We start from the raw sequence: 19,919 nt of genomic DNA, 5'->3' as shown, positions 1-19,919 counted from the left end.
AATTGGTATTTGATAGAAATAATGATCTATCAATCTAACAATTAATAAACTGTGCAGAGGAATATAACAAACAATAGCAAGCCACAGGATCAATAAGAATAAGCTACTTCTGCTATTCTTTGAAGAGATAGAAAATTATGTTGATCATCGTAATGAAAATCAAGATATTTTTGGGAAAGTCACTATGCACCTGGTGGCAATAAAGTTTGAAAAAGCTATTTATAGCATATGGGTCACAGTCAAGGTTACAAGGTCATTGATCTTGGTGTCATTTGAAAGATCTTTATTAGTGGAGTATGCATACTAAATATGAAGTCTCTATCTCTTATAGTTCAAAATTTATGGCAGATGATGAAAATGGCTATTTTAGCATAATTGGATCACAGTAAAGGTCAAATTGTCATTGAACTTGGTGTTATTTGAGTTTAATTAATAAAGGCGCATACCAAATATGAGTTCTCTATCTTTTATGGATCAAAAGTTATGTCCAAGGTTCAAAAAATCTATTTTAAGCATATGGGTTACAGCCAAGATCACTGACCTTCACGTGTCTTTTGAAAAAGCTTAATTAGTGAATTATGCATTATAAATAAAAAGTTTCTATCTTTTATGATTTTAAAGTTATGGTGAATATTCGAAAAAGCTATTTTTAGTATATAGTTCACAGTCAAGGTCACAAGGTCATTGACCTTAATGTCATTTGAAAGAACTTAATTAGTGGACTATGCATACCAAATATGAAATCTTTATCTCTCATTGGTTCAAAAGTTAAGGTGAAGGTTAAAGTTTACAAACAAACAGACAGGACAAAAACAATATGCGCCCCCCGATCTATCGAGGCGGGTGCATTAAAAATGTTTATAGAAACATTATTAATATGCCACTGTGAAAATGTCCAGCAACTCTGTATTAATTTTCAAATAACATGCTTTAATTCATCTTTTCCTGCATGCTGCTCTAGGATATATAGACATACAAGTCTAGTATGCATGCATCACACGCACTAGTTAAAACACAGAATTTTTCCAATTTTATCTCCATAGAATCATTCATCTCAAAAAGAATATATACTGGTTTTGACTCACCAAGTCTGATGATATGAAAATGGAATAGACATATAATTCTGCTGAAATTCTTTTTTGTAGTCATTCCACATTATGCAGTCTTACTACTCATCTTGTCTAATCCCACTGTACACAATTAACAACTGTAATTAACTTGATACAAGTCAGTAATGAAGCAAAACATGCTTGTCTTTGAATTCCCTCCACTTTATTTAAAAAGAGGAAGTAAAAAACTGAGCATGCTCAACAAATGGCTCATGGGTTAATAAATCCTAGATGTTGTCAGAAAGTTTTTTTGTGGCAGTATTGCCAGAATGTCACCAGAAGTTGTTGCAGCTAGCGGTGATATTTCATTTTTTTTTGGCAGTATTGCCAGAATGTCACCAGAAGTTGTTGCAGATAGCGGTGATATTTCACTAACCCAAAAAGCTTGTTTCTGTTGACAAAAATGTGTTGCCGCAATGTTGCCGCAACATAGCAGCAATATTGCTGCAATAATTTCACTTTGGAAAGGGTGTGCTTATTATAGCTACAATGAATTCCTTATGGAGAAACTACTGCAGCTGTTTCCTCATGAGGTAAAATAAAATTTTAAAGGAAGTAAGGGTCGATCAAATGTATTGAACATGGCACTGAGTTGAAGTCAATACAAAATTTCTTTTTAATTAAATCTGGATTAATATAAAGGCAGAAGTTGTCATTGATTTGTTGCAGATATCAGAATTTTTGGAAGCCAATGAAGTACAAAGACCGGTGACAATTCGTACAAATACACTGAAAACCAGGAGACGGGACCTAGCACAGGTATTGTTATAGTTAAGTATTATCCACTTACCGTTACATACTTTAAAATTGTCTAGTTTTACACAATCAGGAAAAAAGTCTGTCTTATACCTTGAATTGAAAAGAAGCTTGTACTAAATTTTTAATATATTAGTACATGTAGATCTACATGTGTACATGTTTTTTTAATAGAATAATTTTTTGTGGTATTGTAGAAATTGTTATAATGACACCTTTTTCCATTTTAAAAAAAAGGCTTTGATCAACAGAGGAGTAAATTTGGATCCCATTGGAAAGTGGTCAAAAGTTGGACTCGTAGTGTATGACTCACAGGTGCCCCTAGGTAAGAAATAATCATCAAAATCTAAAACGAATATGTTTTATACAATAAAAAAAAACTAAGATTTTAGCTTTGCGGTATCTGTTACTTGATATTTTTCTAGGTGCCACACCTGAATACTGTAAATCACTTTTTATTCGCGAGAAATTTATTTTCGCGTAATTACGCGACACATTGCGTTCGCGAAAATTAAATTCTCGGGTGTAAAAGTATTCCTTACGATTATATAGAGGAACAAGAATTATTCATGAAAATTATGTCTCCCTTACAAAGAGTCAATGATAATCACGCGAAAATAAGGTGTCGCGGAAATTTAGTGATCTACAGTACCTGGCGGGCCATTACATCATACAAGGAGGATCTAGTTACCTCCCTGTCATGGCCCTGGTCCCCCAGGAGAGTTCTGGACATGTCCTCAGCGCCAGGAGGAAAGACTACTCATATTGGTCCGTAAAATCTCATTTTTCATCAATCTAATCAAAAGTTAATTTTCAAGAGCATTTGAAATCTATCATCTGTATATCCATATGTATTTAGGTATATACATGCATTTCATTAAAGTATTAGTATGTGTTTGATTTAGAAAAATAAAATTTATATGCGTATGACTGTGATACAGAACTGCTTTTATTAATTTTCCCCTGTATGGAATACTGCATTTTACTTTTAAGAATTAGGTCAATGTAGTGGTTGATATTTCTAAGTTTTAGCTGCCTTAATAAAGAATACAGGGGTTGTGTTTGCCAATGATGCCAACAAAGACAGAGCAAAAGCAATAGTTGGCAATGTCCACAGAATGGGCATCACTAATACAGTCATCTGCCATTACGACGGAAGGAAATTTCCCTTTGTAAGGAATTACTTTGTTATAGAATCATTTTATATTGATGGAAATACATGTATGTCTGTGTGTTAGTATATAAAATAAAATTATTTTGTCCAGGTTATGCATGGTTTTGACAGAGTTTTGTTGGATGCCCCATGTAGTGGGACAGGGGTCATTGCCAAGGATACAGAGGTCAAGATGAATAAGGTAAGTTGGGGTCATCAGTCAGGTCCCCCGCTCTTACAGCACTTTATTTCATATCCAACCCATGTTAAAAAGGGCTAACAAATATTTATTTCATTTCCAGGATGAAAAGGACATTCAGAGGTGCTCCTATTTACAGAGAGAATTATTACTGGCGGCCATTGATTGCTGTGATGCCAAGTCCAACACTGGAGGATACATTGTGTACTCCACCTGTTCTATTCTTGTGAGTGTAAAACGCCTAAAATCATGAAAAGGTCTCTTGAAATTATGGCAATTAGTTAGGAACATATATGATTTATTTTTTCCAGGTTGATGAGAATGAATCTGTCATAGAGTACGCATTAAGCAAACGAAATGTCAAATTAGTACCCACAGGGCTAGACTTTGGCAAAGAAGGATATGTAAAGTATATACTACATGTATTACTTTAAGGGGAACCGACCCTCTGCTATCAAATTTCACTCAGAAAATTTAATATTTCTAATGTTGATTTTCATGAAGAACAATAACATTAGAGTCACATGGAAAATAGTCTGATGTAAGAAGCGCAGCTTATTTTTTCAGAAATGATTTGTATGTCAGATCATGATATGAAGAAATTTCAACATAGAGAACAGAAACAGTAACGATTTATTATCATAACATTTAATTTGAAATATGAAGTGTATATGAAAATAATACTTAGTATAATACCTATTAAATTCATGTCAGAAAACATCATGAAGCGATGCTTCCTAAGTCAGAAAATTACAATGTTGTATGTGGTTGTAAGAAAAAAATACATCTGTGAGGAGGAGTTATCTTCCTCGAAAGATTTCTTCAGATGAAAAAAATGTCATACTTATAAAAATTCTGTATTAGGAATTGAAACATTAAACCATTATTTAAATGGTCTTTTAAAAAATACAACTTACTCAATTTAAAATGCTTTTGAAGAAGGATTTAAATGTTTTATTGTTAAATATAATAAAACAATTAGTAAGAGATTGGCAAAAGAAATAGAAAGTAATGTTTCCATCACAAGTTAGGTTTCATCGAATTGACTACTCAGAGGTCTAAATTAGGAAACTCTGATTAAGAAAACTATGAGTAGTATTCATATTTTGTACTCTGACTGTCTCTGAGAGTTATCTGTCATATCAGAGGGTCGGTATCCCTTAACTGTAGATTTCGCTAACATTATGTGTTTTGAAATTGCAAAATTAAAATTTTACACTACATCTATGTATTTATTATGTATTGAATCTTATTTATTCATTTTTCTTTTGGATCATTATAGCTTTGAGAAACACAGATTCCACCCCAATATGAAACTAAGGCCAGGTAAAATTAATCTTTAGATTCTCATCCTAATTTGCTAAAAAATTGGGGCGGGTGGGCGGATTTTATTTTTTATTTTTTATAATTGTTAATTTATATATAGGCCTAAGTATCAACAAAACAATGGACGCCACGTACACATTTTTTTTTCATTACCTTAATGCAAATATGAATAGATTTAATTCTTTTCATATTCTTTTAAATATTTAAAGAAAATTTTTGCTTTAAAAATTAAATATTTATTGTTAATTAACAAGTTATCAAGCACACATTATATGGCACACCCTGAACAAAATGAGGTAGGGATGCGTGACTTTTTATTTTGCAAAATCTATATAAATGTTCTAATAATTATTCTACTGAAAAGTCTAGGCCTTCTCGTAAGTCTGTCTACGATGTTGTAGATTTTGTTTATTTCAAAGCAAAGTCACACAGCTGGAGATGTAGTAGTTACCCCATATCATACTGTTGGTTATGTGTAGATACCCGATGGGCGTGGTCAAAATGACACGAGGGAGCGTAGCTCCCGAGTTGTCATTATGACCACGCCCATCGGGTATCTATGCATAATCAACAGTGTGATATGGGGTAAATGACTTGTACCATAGTTTTCAAAAATCATTCATATGTAAGTCAGCTTAGGAATCGGTCGGACTGGTTCGCGTGATTGAAACATTAAGTGTTTGGTTTCAAAGATGCATTTGGATTTTAAATGATTTTATGCTCCTTCGTGTCCTTCTGACCACGTCCATCGAATATAGGGTAAGTGATTTGTATACAATACTTTTCAAATTTTGCTACAAATTTTGCCCTATACTCGACACTCAGGGTCATTGAGCCGTGAAGAATCTTCTTCCTGTCCACACCTTCTGCGACACGGGACCTCTTTTTATACCGTATAGGTCTCCACGTCCCACAGTGGGATTCAACTCCTTACTTCGTGACTCTAGGGCAGGCACTTTAACCACTGGGCTCCGCAAGTGACATAAAAATTAAACATATCTAGGCCCGTTTAAAAAGTTTGATTTATGTAATTGAAAAAATGAGTTTGGTTTCAGTGATATATGTTAATTTGATATGTTTTTTTTCTCGTAAATTTCAATCGTCAAAATTACATACTAGTAATTTAAATTTATTGTGAACTTGGTTTAACTTAAAATTTTGTAAACCTGATACAAACTTTGCCGTGCAAAGTGGTACACTGTACGTTGATTGAAATGTTTGTTAGGGGTTATGTATATTTCAATTTAATGAAAATTAGATCTTTGATCGGCTATATCCGCAACCAAAAAGGTTATTTAAGTACAGTAGTATACACATGTTTTACGTCAAGTATTTACCGCATTTCCTTTGTTGTTTATCAAAAGAACGATATATTGGAATCTATTAAGCTAACGTCACCCTGGTCATTACACTATCCAAAAAAATGTTTTAAAACTCAAGCGATTTCTGAAGTTTTTTTCTTCACTTTTAACTAAAGTGAAAGTATTAATGGCCTTTTTTAACTGTTATTTATTACAAAATGCTGTAGACAATTGGAAAATTTTTACTCCTTTTTACTACCCTTAATTTGGTATAAAACCACCAAGATAACAAGCCCGTATCATGCGTACGATTGTTTCATTTAAAAACCATGCTTGATCGTTTTATAAATAGTTCTTTCGTCCCGACTCGATGGGCGGAGTTATAGAAAAGTGTGGGTTATGTACAGAAAACCCACACTTTTAACAAAAGAAATCACACCTAACTATGGTACAACGTTATATATAACTTGACCAGGTGTCATTTTACTCGTCTATTTTTACTTAGTTACAATCTCTCTACATACTCGCTCCTGCCAGTGATGGTATCTATATGTGTTTATGCTATTTTTTCTTCTCTGCCTTCTCTATACTGACAAATTATCTTTTCCTTACACATTTAAACTTCTTTTATTGCCGATTTTTCTCCATTCTTCACATGGCGTTTTTGCTATTAATAGCGACACGCGACTTTTAATACAGACGGGAGATAACTCTTAAACTTTGAACCAAATTCTTACTGAATAAAAATACATGAAAATACCTAAAAATAAAAATAAAAAACATCGGGGCGGGACATTTTGAGAGGGGCGGGCGGGGATGAGAATGTAAAGATTAATTTTATATGGCCTAACTAGACGGTTTTATCCTCACACACATAATTTGGATGGATTCTTTGTTGCTAAACTGAAGAAATTTTCAAACAAAATTCCAGGTGATTACTAGTTTACTTAAATGTGGAAGGTTCCTCTCCATTCAATTGTTAGCTCACATGAGCCGAAGGCTCAAGTGAGTTTTTCTGATCAAAATTTGTCCGTTGCCTGTCGTCATTGTTGTTGTTATCGTAGTTGTCGTCGTAAACTTTTCACATTTTCATCTTCTTCTCAAGAACCACTGGGCCAATTTCAACAAAACTTGGCACAAAGTATTTTGAGGTGAAGGGGATTCAAGTTTGTTTAAATGAAGGGCCAAGCCCTTTTCCAAGGGGAGATAATTATGAATTAGTGAAAAATAAATGACATTTTTCAAAAATCTTCTTCTCAAGAACCACTGGGCCAGGAAAGTATAAAACTCATGTGGAAGCATCCTCTGGTAGTGTAGATTCAAATTTGTTCAAATCATGACCCCCGGGGCTAGGGTGGGGCTTGAATGTCTGATCAAAGTTTCACATAGCAGTATATAGGGAAAGTCTTTAAAAATCTTCTTCTCAAGAACCACTGGGTCTGGAAAGATGAAACTCATGTGACATCATCCTCAGGTAGCGTAGATTCACATTTATTCAAATCATGACCCCCTCGCTGTGGTAGGGTGGGGCCACAATGGCTGACCATAGTTTTACACAGTAGTATATAGAGAAAATCTTTAAAAATATTCTTCTCAAGAACCACTGGGCCTGGAAAGATGAAACTCATGTGAAATCATCCTCAGGTAGTGCAGATTCAAGTGTTCAAATCATGACCCCTTGGGGGAAGGGGAACAGAATGGCTGATCAAAGTTCTACGTAGGACTAGATAGGGAAATCTTTTAAAATCGTCTTCTCAAGTACTTCAAAGCCATGATTAATGATATTTATGTGGAATCATCCTAAGGTAGTGTAGATTCTAGTTTGTTCACATCATAACCCCCAGGGATAGGGTGGACCACAATGGGGGAAATAGCAAAGCCATGATTAGTCATACTAGCATTTGTATGGAAGCATTTTCGGGTAGTGTAGAATTAAATTTGTTCAAATCATAACCCCCAAGGGTAAGGTGGGGCCACAATGGTGGATCAAAGTTTTACATAGAAAAATAAAGGGGGGAAAAATCCCAAGAACAGAGAAGCTATGTTTAGTCATATTGACATTTAAGCATCCTCATGTATTGAAGATTTAAATTTATTCAAATCATAGCCCTTTGGGGTAGGGAGGGAAACAATGAGGAATCAAATTCAAATTATTATAAATTTATATATAGGAAGAAAATGTAAAAAAAAAAAATCTTTTTATCAAGAACAGCCAAGTCATATGCTGTATTAATATGAAAGCAACCTCAAGTAGTATTAAAATTCAAGCCCCCTCCCTCTCCCTTCTGATATGTGCTTTTTCCTGGCCAATTTTCTCAGGTGAGCGATGTGGCCCCTGGGCCTCATGTTAATATCTGTATTGTCAAAGATATAACCATTGGGGCAAGCACATATGCATCATCGACAGCTTTTATGCAACTTACATACACTTTTATCTTTCTTACACAGCCTTGTAAATCAGAGAGAATCCAGGCTGTGATGTCGCAATTTCATATGTTACATTTAACTGCATTTCATTGTGTATTGAATTTAACAGTATATATACTGATTACTGTAGTAGCTTCAGATTATATCTTTATATTTTTGTTTTTTTTTTCCTTAATCCTTTCCAAGTATGGTTTCTGTAAGTGTTGATAGGTTAGATTTCAAGAAATATTTCCAGTAAATGACTAGAATTATTAGAGTTTAAGAAATTTAAACTGATTTTTATGACAGGGGAGGAAGAGAAAACTCGGGTTGCAACTGAGATGGCAGAGTCTGTGAACATTTCTGATGAGGGCAAGAAGGAAAAGGAGGGAGAGAGGGACAGCAAACCAGCTGAAGACAAGAAGGAAGGGTCACCAGTCAAAAAAGAGAACCAGTGAAAGGGGACTAACAAATATAACAAAAAAGACAAGGGAAAAAAGACCTTCACAGTGGCGTAGCATCGTTTTTGAAAGTGGGGGGGGGGGGGCCAGGCAGAGAAAAATTTTTTTTACTTACCTGAAAAAAGTTGTCGAGCAAAAAAAGTTGAAATCCTATTTCGTGGGAAGAGTGGATGGGGGGGGGGGGGGTAGGTTAACTTTTTCTCAGTGTCAACTACTTTTAGTACCAATTCTTATACTACATTTTCGGTACATTTCTAAAAGTGGGGGGGGGGGGCAACCAGGCTTTCAATTAACATTTCCTGTAGTGTAAGTTACGTTGGGAAAAAAAAGGGGGGGGCCAGGCCCCCCCAGGCCCCCCGGATACTACGCCCCTGCTTCAAACCTAGCAAATTCAAAAAATTTAAAAGCCATGATGGAAAATCAAAGCAAGTGAAGCAAAAGAAGAAAGCAAAGACAAAAAAATGAATCTGAAGTTTACGACAGTACAGTGAAAATTTGGAAAATGTTCAGGTTGTTATCAGTTTTGGGAGATATGATAGTGTATGTGCTCGAGTGTACGTGCTCTAGCACGTAAAAGAGATTTTAACTTGAAATGTATTCATCTCATATACAGACAAGTCTTTCTGTATAAATATGAGTAACATTCATGCATCACTTTTGAAAATAATTCTTAACATGATGATCATAAAGTAATTATGCATTTAGGGTACAAAGATTTATTGCAAGAATCAATGAATAAATGGTATATTTAAATATTCTGAGACCTGTTTGAAAAAATTAAGTAGCAGTGTGAAGTGCCCAATAGTAATGAAGAGAAGAGGTGAATTGTCTATTTTAAGAGGATATTCTTAATTTATTTTCATTAATTCGCCAATAACAAATTTACAAGCAAATTCTAATCATTTGAACTGGTGATTTATCGCCTCCTTTTGCTTCTTCTTGAAAGCTCTGGTATTCACTTCCTAGGTTTTACTTCTAAAGTTGGATGTAGTGCAGCATAAAAGATAAGTGATAAGTCCTAAATATCTGGCATTTGCCAAGGATTTTTATGTGCCTGAATGATAGATTCGGGTGGTTTTTATCCCATCTGTCTGTTTGTCTGTTGTCAACTTTAACCTTCACAATAACTTTTGAACCGTGAGAGATAGAGACTTCATATTTGATATGCATACCCCACTAACTAAGCACTTTCAACTGATATCGAGGTCAATGACCTTGTGACCTTGACTGTGACCTATATGCTAAAAATAGCTTTTTTGAACTTTTGCCATAATTTTTGAACCATAGGAAATAGAGACATCATATCTGTTATTCATACTTCACTAATTGCTTTCAAATGACACCAAGGACAATGATTGTGTGACCGTCACTGTGACTTATATGCTAAAAAATAGCTTTTTCCAATGTTGTTACTGCCGGGCACATAGTGTTTCACAAAAACAGCTTGTTAAAAAGTGATTTTGCAAAAATTCATGTGGCACCAGATGAATAAGATACTTGCAGTGTAACTTAAATAATAAACTCACAACTTTAATATCAACTGCACAATGATTTGAAATTTCACTAAGAAATACCACTCTACATTTTGATTCAATTCTTACAAGAATTCAAACAGCACAAAATCAAAACTAATTTCAACAATTTAATAAAATGTTTTCACAAGACTTTATAATAAACAAAAATAATATTCAAAGCAATTAAATGTTGGTAAGATGTGCGTTGACATTAAATTCAATTTGCATGCATGGAAAATCAACCCAAGAATGATGCCTCCGTTTGAAGACGGCAAATTTTCACTTTTCACAATCGCCCTGCAAAGGCCTGCATTCTGACGTCTTATATCAAAATTGTTTTAAAAAGCCAGTAGAATGTCGGATACTTCCGACCAGAAATAAGTATTCCACCTGTTGAGCTATCGATCTGTCCTATGGTCCAATGGTGAACAAATCTATCTGACCACCATTTCCCCTCCTTAAATGTGTTCACTTACATACCAATATAGGTCAATCTCTGACAAATTATATATCTGTAACCTCCACAGCATGGCACTAAAATCTAACCCCCTAAACTCTACAACTGAGCTCTCAGAGTGCCTGAAAACAATGGCATAATTAACCCTTAGAAGAAGAAAAATTACCTCAGAATTATGAACCCAGCTCTTTATGAAATGAAAGGTGATGTCTTTGTTGTCTAAATGGTTGTAAACACTTGGAAACAAAATGAAATAGGAGACTGGAGTTTCATTAAACAGTTTATTTAAAGTACCTGTTCTGCAGTACTAGTATCACATTAATAATTAAAATGAGTAGGGGTCTAGTCGTGTGACGTCATAACCGGATCGGACTCCCGGATAGGTTTTTAACACTATTATTTATCGATAACATCCCGCAGTAATGGCGGCAAGAAATAAGAAGGGGAAATTCGTGAAATCCTCTCGTATAAAGCAAAATGAAGTCCTGAGGAGAGAGTGTGTAAAATATTGGGACCGCAGTGATGAAAATACTTCCAAAGAAAATGTTGAAACACCTGTAATCACTCCAGTTACGAACGAAGACCATGTGTATCACTGTGTTGACCCCCTTGCTACCGATGTCCGTGTTGCTAGAGAGGAAATTGTTGAGCCAACAGGTAAAAATGATTGGAGCGAAGGTAGACGTATAATCGAACTTGGTATCCTTGCAAATAATTTAAAGGAGTGCAAGAGATGTGGGCAACCTTTGCATTTATCCGATTGTGTTGGAGAGACTAGATTCGGACTCGCTCAAATTCTCCAAGTGCAGTGTAGATACCAGGAGTGTAGGCTACTTAATGATGTCCCAACAGGCAAAAAACATCTAACAGAAAAGGGAGGAAAAGCATGGGATATTAATACGAAAGTAGCAGTAGGTAAGTGTATTATAGTTCTGAAATAAACTTGGATAAATTGTGTACATTGGTGTTTTTAATCAGGGGTGTGCAATAGATATTACAAAAATAAATTACTAGCCCGTTGGGCAAGTGGCGGTAACAAAGTTACTAGCCCGAGGTTTCCAGTCACTAGCCCATTAACTACCGAAAACAATACATGTATAAGTATAACATAAAGGTTAAAAAAAACATTGAAGTTGAAATAAATAAAACAAATAATGGTTTGCGCTTTGTAATTGTCAGGTACTTCCCCCTATTTATATCGACTATAATTGTCAGTGAGATGACTGGCGATAGGAACACACAATGCATATAGGTTAAAATGAATTAAAGATTTTGATTTTACAGAAAAGTTAATTCGTACCTCAATTCAGTCGAGGTAAATATATGTTTACTTTCGTTTTAGATTTACTAGCCCGTTAGCGACGGGCTAACGCAGTATAGATTTAAGATAGCTGACCTCTAAAATTGGTAGCCCCGGGCGTCGGGCGATGGTAATTGCAGTTTGCACACCCTTGTTTTAATCTTTGATTATTGTTTTAAATAACTGTGTTTGTAATATTTTAGGAATGATCAATGGTGGCTTCGGAGAGTCTCATTTAAATGCCTTCTTAGCAGTACTAAACATTCCAGGAATTTCGAAGGGAGGTCTAAAGGAAAGGGAAAGGGAAGTTGGCAGTACACTGAGTAAAATGGCAGAAGAAAGTTGTCGAACCAGTCTATTAGAGGAAGTTGAAAAGTACGTTTATTGGTATTTGTCAAAATAATTTGAATTATTGAAAAAAAAAATAGAAATTTCATGCATGATAATTATTGGATTTTTCTTCAGGAGTGATGGTAATCTCACTGTCAGCTTCGATGGTGCCTGGCAAAAACGGGGCACTGGGCGTGCCTACAATAGCCTTACAGGTATTTTTTGATGTTTTTAAAAAAGTCATCAATTATTCTTATTAGTAATTTGAATTGGATGCTTTGACTTTTCACTGATTACTAAAATAATACAAAGTATTTACTGCTATTGAACAATTTTCTTTATGTTTGAAGGACATGCAAGTTTGATTGGGGAAAAAACCAAGAAATGTGTTGGTTATGCTGTAAAATCTAAAAAATGCAGAATATGTGACTTGGCAAAACGGAAGGATGTTCCTGTGAGGAAGCACAAATGCAGTCGAAACTGGTCAGGGTCAGCCAAATCTATGGAACCTGCTATGGCTTGCGAGATGGTGCAGAGCATAAAAGATCAAGGTGAAAAGGTATGAATTGTATAGATATGTTCGATTTTATATATATATCTGTGTACATTCAATATTCAAAATCCATGAAGAGCTAAGAGGTGAAAGCGCTATGAATTAAAATGCCACCTTCCATGAAATCTTTATTACATATATATATATCTTGTACACGCCTTATACGCCCTCTTTCTTTATGCTTTATTAAATATTTATATATATGAAGATTGTAAATGAAAGTGCTAATGCATTACTGTTTTTTATTTTGCTTATAATTATAAAATGTTGTTAGGTTACTACGTTAGTAATGGACAACGATTCTACAACAATAGCCAGATTGAGAGCAACTGTTGATCCAGATATAAAGAAAAAGGTGGACAGCAATCACATGAAAAAAGGGTTTACTGGAAGTCTTGTGGAAATCAGCAATACCCATAAAGTATTGAAAAATGTTAAAGTTAGAACACACATTGAGAGATGCTTTACATATTGTGTTCATCAGGCATCTGAAGATCCAGAAAAGTTAGCCAATGATCTGGGGAAAATTGTTCCTCATTTATATGGTAAGAATACTACTTGCAAAAAGAATGAACATATATTTAATGTTTGACACTGGCAAGAAAAATAATTTTGTTTTCTAATTATTTTTAGAAATTTTTAGAAATTGGTCTGAGTTCATGATAATGTATGAATGCTGTATTTGTATTAGTGTATTTAATCTTAAAAGGGGACCATTCCATGTGTGGCACATGGTGCAGGAGTGAACAAACTGGTTACAAACCAAAAAACTTGCCATATGGGAAACCTCTTACAAGTGAGCCTCTGAGATCAGCTCTAGAAAAACTGTTTGAGAAGTATGCAGACCGGGCAACTGAGTTGGTGTCGATGGGATCCACTCAAGTGAATGAAAATTTTAACCACATGGTCTCTAGCAAAGCGCCTAAAAGAATGTAAGAATTTTTAATTTTCAAATTTATGAAATGATAAAAACCATGCACATAGATAAAACATATACCTTTTATTAATTAGACTATGTCACCTAAACTGTTCATAGGTTTTATGGAGGTTCAGACAGTCTGCATAGTAGAGTATCTGCAACTGTCTGTCAGAAAAATGAGGGGTATAATTATATAACTGAGGTATACAAATGAAAAAAAATGTTCTTTGATGTTCTTTTGATGTTCACACATGGCAGTTTAGGCAATGTCTATAAAGTAAAGTATTTAAAAGGAAACATCAAAAATACCCATACATAGCCTAAACTTGTTTGTGTAGTTTTTGTTCTTGTCTTGTTTACATTTTTTTTATTTACTTGACGCAGTTTCATTTTTAATGCATGATTAATTTTTAAAGGTTTTGAAAGTTCTTCGAGAATTATATCTATAAAATGTGTGAATTTATTGTAACAGTAAAACTCGTTTAGTACGAACACGGATATTGCAAATTCACGGATATAGCGAAGTATTGGATCCCCATCTATATAAATTTAATGAACTTCTTATATGGATATAAAGAATTACAGATATATGAAGTAATTTTATAGGTCCCGGTGACTTCGTTATAACCAAGTTTTGCTGTAATACATTTTAATGCAGACACATTTGATTTTTTACTCCATAAAATATATAATCTCTTTACTTGAAAAAAAAATTATTACATGTTTTACATATCGATAAGGATCTGTTGATTCTTCTTTTTCTTTTCCAGAAAAAGTTTTCAATTTCATATTTGTTATTTTTCTCAGGTGAATAAAAGGCTGACAATGTCTCCTGGAAGATACACCCTCAAGCATTCCAGGATCCTACAAAGCAGACTGAAGCTGAAGCGATTACAACAAGCAAAGCGGAGCACAAAGCGGAGGCGTTTAGAGCTGAAGTCAGAGCGGTCTGCAAAAGATGCATCACAATCTGTTCTTGAAGGTAAGTCAGATAAATACAATTTATCTGAAACTTAATTTATATGTGTGATGTTTGTTTTTACCTGTCTTTTTTTCCAAACATTTCTATTGCAGCGGATACATACAGCAGCAAAATTGGTTTGAGCGAAGAAGTTGATTTGGAAGACATTTCTCTGAATAAATTAGATCAACTACCAAGTACTAACAAATCTTACATGGTATTTGACCTAGAGACTACTGGTTTAGGTTTGTGAACTATATTTTTTCTTTGTAGAAATATCTAAGGAATATATTATATAAGGTTAAGAGAATTGTGTTGCACTTGACTTAGAAGTATACACTATGGGAGTTTCAATATTTATTTTTATTTATTTCAGCCAGGACATCAGACATTGTTCAGATTGCAGCTGTATGTGGAGAGAGAGAGTTCAACATGTACTTGACACCGCAGTCCCCAATTAGTCTTGATGCATCTGCAGCAACTGGGCTTACTTTTGTTGGTGGTGTGCTGAAGCATAATGGCAAGAAGGTGGACCATAAAGAGCCCTTTGAAGGACTTCAGCAGTTTGTTGAATTTTTGAAGACTGTTGATTGTAAACCTATTTTGGTTGGGCACAATATACAATGTTTTGACCTACCAGTGTTAATGAATCAGCTAGTCAAATGTAAATTACTTGACAGTTTTGCTAGCACTGTCACTGGTTTTATAGATACCTTACAAGTGTCTAGGAAATCTTTCAGCAAAGATGATGTTAAAGATTTTAAACAAGTCACTCTTGTAAATACTTTCATTGGAAAAGATTATGAAGCTCATAATGCTATTGCTGATGTGAAGGCATTGAGGGAACTTTTTGAAATGAAGTTGTTGGCTCTGTGTTCAGCTAATGATGTGTTCACATTGAATTATTATACCATAAAGAAGTCTTTAGAGCCCCTTGTTAAGGCAAAGATTGTATCTTCCATGATTTCGAAGAAGTTGATTGCAAATTCTCTTAGTTTGTCTAAGTTGGTGCTAATCCACAAGAGGGATCCACATAATGGGTTACGAAATGTTTTTAGTGAACCATTATCAGGTTCAAAGCAGCCTAGAATATCCAAGTCATCTAATGTAATCAACAAATTGGTTGAATATTTGAATAGCTGTGAATGATTACTGTTTGTATGTATTTTAATTTAGACAATACAGTGTGTAAAATAAAGGTCTAAAAACTTGTATGGGAGATTTCAGTCAACACTCAACCTAACGTTCGACTGTATTTGTTTTTTATGCTGACTGTTAATATTCTGTAGTATACTAATTTTTTGTGTATACTGTTGAACACATAACTGGATGTATTTTGACTCAATGTAGTGGAAAGAGTAATGCTTCAAAATTGATGACTGATTAGACTGTGGATTTTCATTTCATTTACTTGAAAAACAGATACATGTACATGTATAATATGTGAAATATATCTGTAATTAATGGCACACAGAAAGTATTATAGGTTGTAAAATTATATTATATTCTAAAGAATGTTGTTATTCTTTTGCAGTTATGCATCTATGAAATGAAATAAAAGTCATCAATAGCTCTGGATTTTTTATCTTCCCTCATTTGAAATTCCTTATCAAAAATCTCAATTTGGACAAAAAACGTATAAATAAATGGTGGTGCTGAGAAAAAATATATGCTGGCAATGTGCTGTTTTTTTAATTTAATTTTAACAAATAGTCATAGATGAACATAATTTGAGAATTTGACTGAAAAATCACAAGTCAATTTTTTTTTACAATAATTTTAATAGTGTTGTACTTCCAAGTTTTTGGGCTGGTCGAGGGTTGTATTTTGTTCAATTTAGTCCCCAAAAACCAAGGAAAATATAATAAGAATAAAATTTCACTGTAATTTGTTTAATTGGATATATTTCTTTGATTTTAATAGGAAAAATCATTCATTAGCATCAAAATTAGTGTTTTTATGTACAAATTATGTGAAACCTTTATTGGAATCTCATATCGTCAATTGACAAATGGGGGTACCTATGTTTGAGAAACTCTCTCTCAGTAATAATATTGACAACCCCTTCTTTTTTCCAATTCATCATACCTTAGTATGAACAATCTAAACATTTGAGAACAATTTTTTGAAAAATCACAAGTAGGTCCAGTACTAGGGACCTACCCATATGTCGTTTACGATAGTGATTCTTCAACAACTTAGCTCAAGTATTGAAGCTCTGGAGGAAAAATTAAGCTTACATGTATGAATAATACATGTAGATCTTTTCTTTTCTAGAGAGCTTCAGTCTGGAGTTATTCAAGCAACTAAGCAAAAAATAATGCATCTGAAAACAAACTGTTGCCATAATTGTGTTAGATAGGGAAAATAAATTAAAGCAATCTGAAATGATCAATCAAATTTTTTTTTTAAAAATCACATGCATTGAAAGTAAGTGGTATGGTAAATAAACAAATTAAAACACATGTTTGTGAAATGATTTTGTTATGTTATTTAACCAAACATACTTTATACTTATTTGTGTTGTGGTTTCTTTCCTAACGTAACAAGCACTATCTAAAATTAAAAAAAAAGTTAATAAATACCGGTGGGTGGGTGGGATAAATAAATTAAATAGACCCTTAGCACCAAAATCTATTTCCAGAAATTCTAAAGACTTGTTTTTTGAGAGTTTGTACGCTTTGAATTCATTGTCTATGTTTCGTAAGCAATGGTATGACCACGTGGAGCAACCTTAAAATACGATGTTGTATTTCTACAGCGAGTCTTTTGGAGACAAATGAAAATTTGTCATCCAATTTATACATAACGTCACCTATAAAATGGGACACAATTGACAACTTTACTAAATTTTATCAAATTCAATGAATTTTCTGAGATCTTAATTTCATTAAAAATTCTAAAGAGAGTGTAAAAACTAATGACATCGACAAAGGGTGATCTTTTCCTAAAATCCAGAACTGTAAGTTTCACTGTTTGAAAACTCGCATAGACTTTGAATTGTTTGAACAGCATTGAGAAACAAAAAATGTAACGGAAAAAAATTAGAAAACAGAAATTGTAACAAATCATAAAATCAAATGAAAATTGAAAATGCAAATGTCTCGGTAAACCGCAAAAGTCGCGCTATAAAGCGAACGTTATGCGTGTATTTGCGAAAGTTTCATGTTTATTCGCAAAAGTTTTGCGTTATAACGCGAAATTTGAGATTTTTTAACCTACGAAAAAATCACGTTATAACGCGAAACTTTTGCGAATAAATGAGCAACTTTAATTTCGCGTAATAACACAAACGTTTTGCAAATAAACGCGTATCTTTCGCGTCATGAATGCATGGTAAAATAATCTTTTCTTGTGTAGCCTCTTCCTCATTATCGGTACAAATGAATATATATGGAGATAACAAATAGTATTCAAGCTCAAAAAATGACCTGAAACTATATTTTATAAGTCATACAATATACTTAACCTACTTTGAGTATTATCCGTAGACCTGTACTGTGCCGTTGGACATGTCAATCCTGGAGTATAATCACAATCTCTTTCGTCTACATTTCCTCTTCCATACGTATTAAAATATGCACACTTGCCTGAAATTTTCGAAAAAAAAAATACAAGAAAAGGAAGTGTGAACAATAATCCATCTGCATATATGATCTTGATCTCATCTCCTACGAAAGTAAAGCATAATCAAATTAATAATTGAGAAGTTTTTCTCAATCTCTCCAGTAGCAGGGACGTAGCAACAAGCCCCCCCCCCACTTTCCCCCCCCAACCTTACTTATACTATAGGAAATATTAATTAAAAGTCTGGTTGCCCCCCCCCTCACTATTAGTGATGTACGGAAAATATAGTATAGGAATTGGTACTGAAAGTAGTTGACATGAAGAAAAAGTTGGCCTTTCGAAATCAGCATGGCTTTTATAATGCATTGGTCTATTAATTTCTACAAAACTTAAATAATGCAGCATGAACTACTCCTATCTGTTCTATCCCAAAATCAAAATGAAAGCAATATTATAGGTAGACAGCTCCAAGACCGCACAATTGATTGATGTTCTAACAAGACAAATAATTACATACAGTCTGTACACACAAAAACACAAAATTAAATGGGGTGGGTGGGTTGGGGGGTTAAGTGAAATGTCCTAAACTCTGTGCTATAAACTGATCATGTACAATTACACACTTAGGTAAAAATAGAGTGTTTGAAATCATACCTATACTTGATAAAGATTTTTGTTAGTACCCCTATCACTATCACCTGATCACGAGACATTTACCAATGTATTTATTGAAGTTATCACAACACGTGTATCAATCGAACACGTGTTTATCTGGTGTATAGGAAGAATGTCGGTCTGATTGGTTAAGGTATTTATAGAATACCTTTTATACAGGTATTCTGTTAAAGCAAACACGCCTTAGCGTGTGTAAGATTTAAATGCCATTCGAAGGCTCTTTCTCAGTGCAGACAAGCATTGCCCCGCCCACCTAATCCCTGTTGAGATTCTGCTAGGCTAGATATTTGGACTGACGCCGTCGCAGAATCCCTGGACGACTACTATATATATTAATTCATGTCTGGAGATTAAGTCCCAACTTCGGTCGGTTATAGCAAGAATTATTCGCCTAGACCACACTGCCGTTCGATTCAATTAAGTCATTTAGTTGTTTATTTGACTCTCTGTCACTGTTATTTCTACATACCTTACCGTTTAGGCATGTAAATCCCAACATAAAAATATTCACTGAAATCTCAGTTCAAAATATGGCTCCCGTGACGAAATTGTTTACATCCTCGAATAAAAGAGTTCCTATAGTCTGTTTTTACCCTATGTGATTCTGAACCAAGTATAATGTGACGTATTGAACATATTTTGAACTGAGATTTCAGTGAATATTTGACGTCGTAATGACGACGGCGTCAGTCCAAATATCTAGCCTAGCAGAATCTCAAAAGGGATTACCGCCCACCCACCATCACAAGTATCGTTTGTTTTATTAATTATATGTTTTTGTTTTTGTAGAATGGATGAGTTGTCAAGGAGTAAAGTTGAAAATGTATATTTTGTATATAATATTAAACTGCACTTACGAGAGCGCTTCTGTACCTACCTATATACGTGTTGTTATTTATTTTATAAATTATTTATGTTCGTTTGAGTGAAAC

The 19,919-nt window shown here is 34.1% G+C and overlaps 3 protein-coding genes across 4 annotated transcripts in view; 2 read left to right on the top strand and 1 right to left on the bottom strand.

Moving 5' to 3' along the window:
* LOC134251650 (uncharacterized) overlaps positions 1-19,919 on the bottom strand; it is a 59,313-nt gene that overhangs the window by 18,868 nt on the left and 20,526 nt on the right. For both annotated transcript variants that reach the window (XM_062734051.1, XM_062734052.1), the window contains 2 exons: positions 18,219-18,335; positions 17,253-17,301 (listed from right to left, as the gene is read on the bottom strand). In XM_062734051.1, coding sequence (XP_062590035.1) covers positions 17,253-17,301; positions 18,219-18,335 — 166 coding nt within the window. The remainder of the gene's footprint in view (positions 1-17,252; positions 17,302-18,218; positions 18,336-19,919) is intronic.
* On the top strand, positions 1,526-9,258 carry LOC134251652 (probable 28S rRNA (cytosine-C(5))-methyltransferase). Its single transcript, XM_062734054.1, is given in 14 exon segments — positions 1,526-1,642; positions 1,779-1,868; positions 2,103-2,190; positions 2,291-2,307; positions 2,518-2,582; positions 2,584-2,633; positions 2,898-3,037; positions 3,131-3,220; positions 3,321-3,443; positions 3,529-3,626; positions 4,500-4,533; positions 6,691-6,775; positions 8,560-8,764; positions 9,098-9,258. Coding segments are annotated over 14 exon segments (1,281 nt in total). The 3' UTR covers positions 9,177-9,258.
* Positions 11,026-16,881, top strand: LOC134251653 (uncharacterized). Its single transcript, XM_062734055.1, has 10 exons — positions 11,026-11,597; positions 12,186-12,357; positions 12,448-12,527; positions 12,663-12,871; positions 13,140-13,338; positions 13,575-13,797; positions 13,902-13,986; positions 14,592-14,770; positions 14,944-14,990; positions 15,122-16,881. Exons 1-10 carry the CDS (start codon positions 11,105-11,107, stop codon positions 15,892-15,894), a joined length of 2,460 nt encoding a protein of 819 aa, XP_062590039.1. The 5' UTR covers positions 11,026-11,104; the 3' UTR covers positions 15,895-16,881.

The sequence above is a fragment of the Saccostrea cucullata genome, unplaced genomic scaffold (assembly GCF_032062105.1).
Source record: "Saccostrea cucullata isolate Sc308-1 unplaced genomic scaffold, CSIRO_AGI_Scuc_v1 ctg4234, whole genome shotgun sequence".
In the NCBI taxonomy this organism is placed as follows: Eukaryota; Metazoa; Mollusca; class Bivalvia; order Ostreida; family Ostreidae; genus Saccostrea; species Saccostrea cuccullata.
Note: the sequence above shows the minus strand (reverse complement) of the source record. Positions and strands in the feature narration are given on the sequence as shown.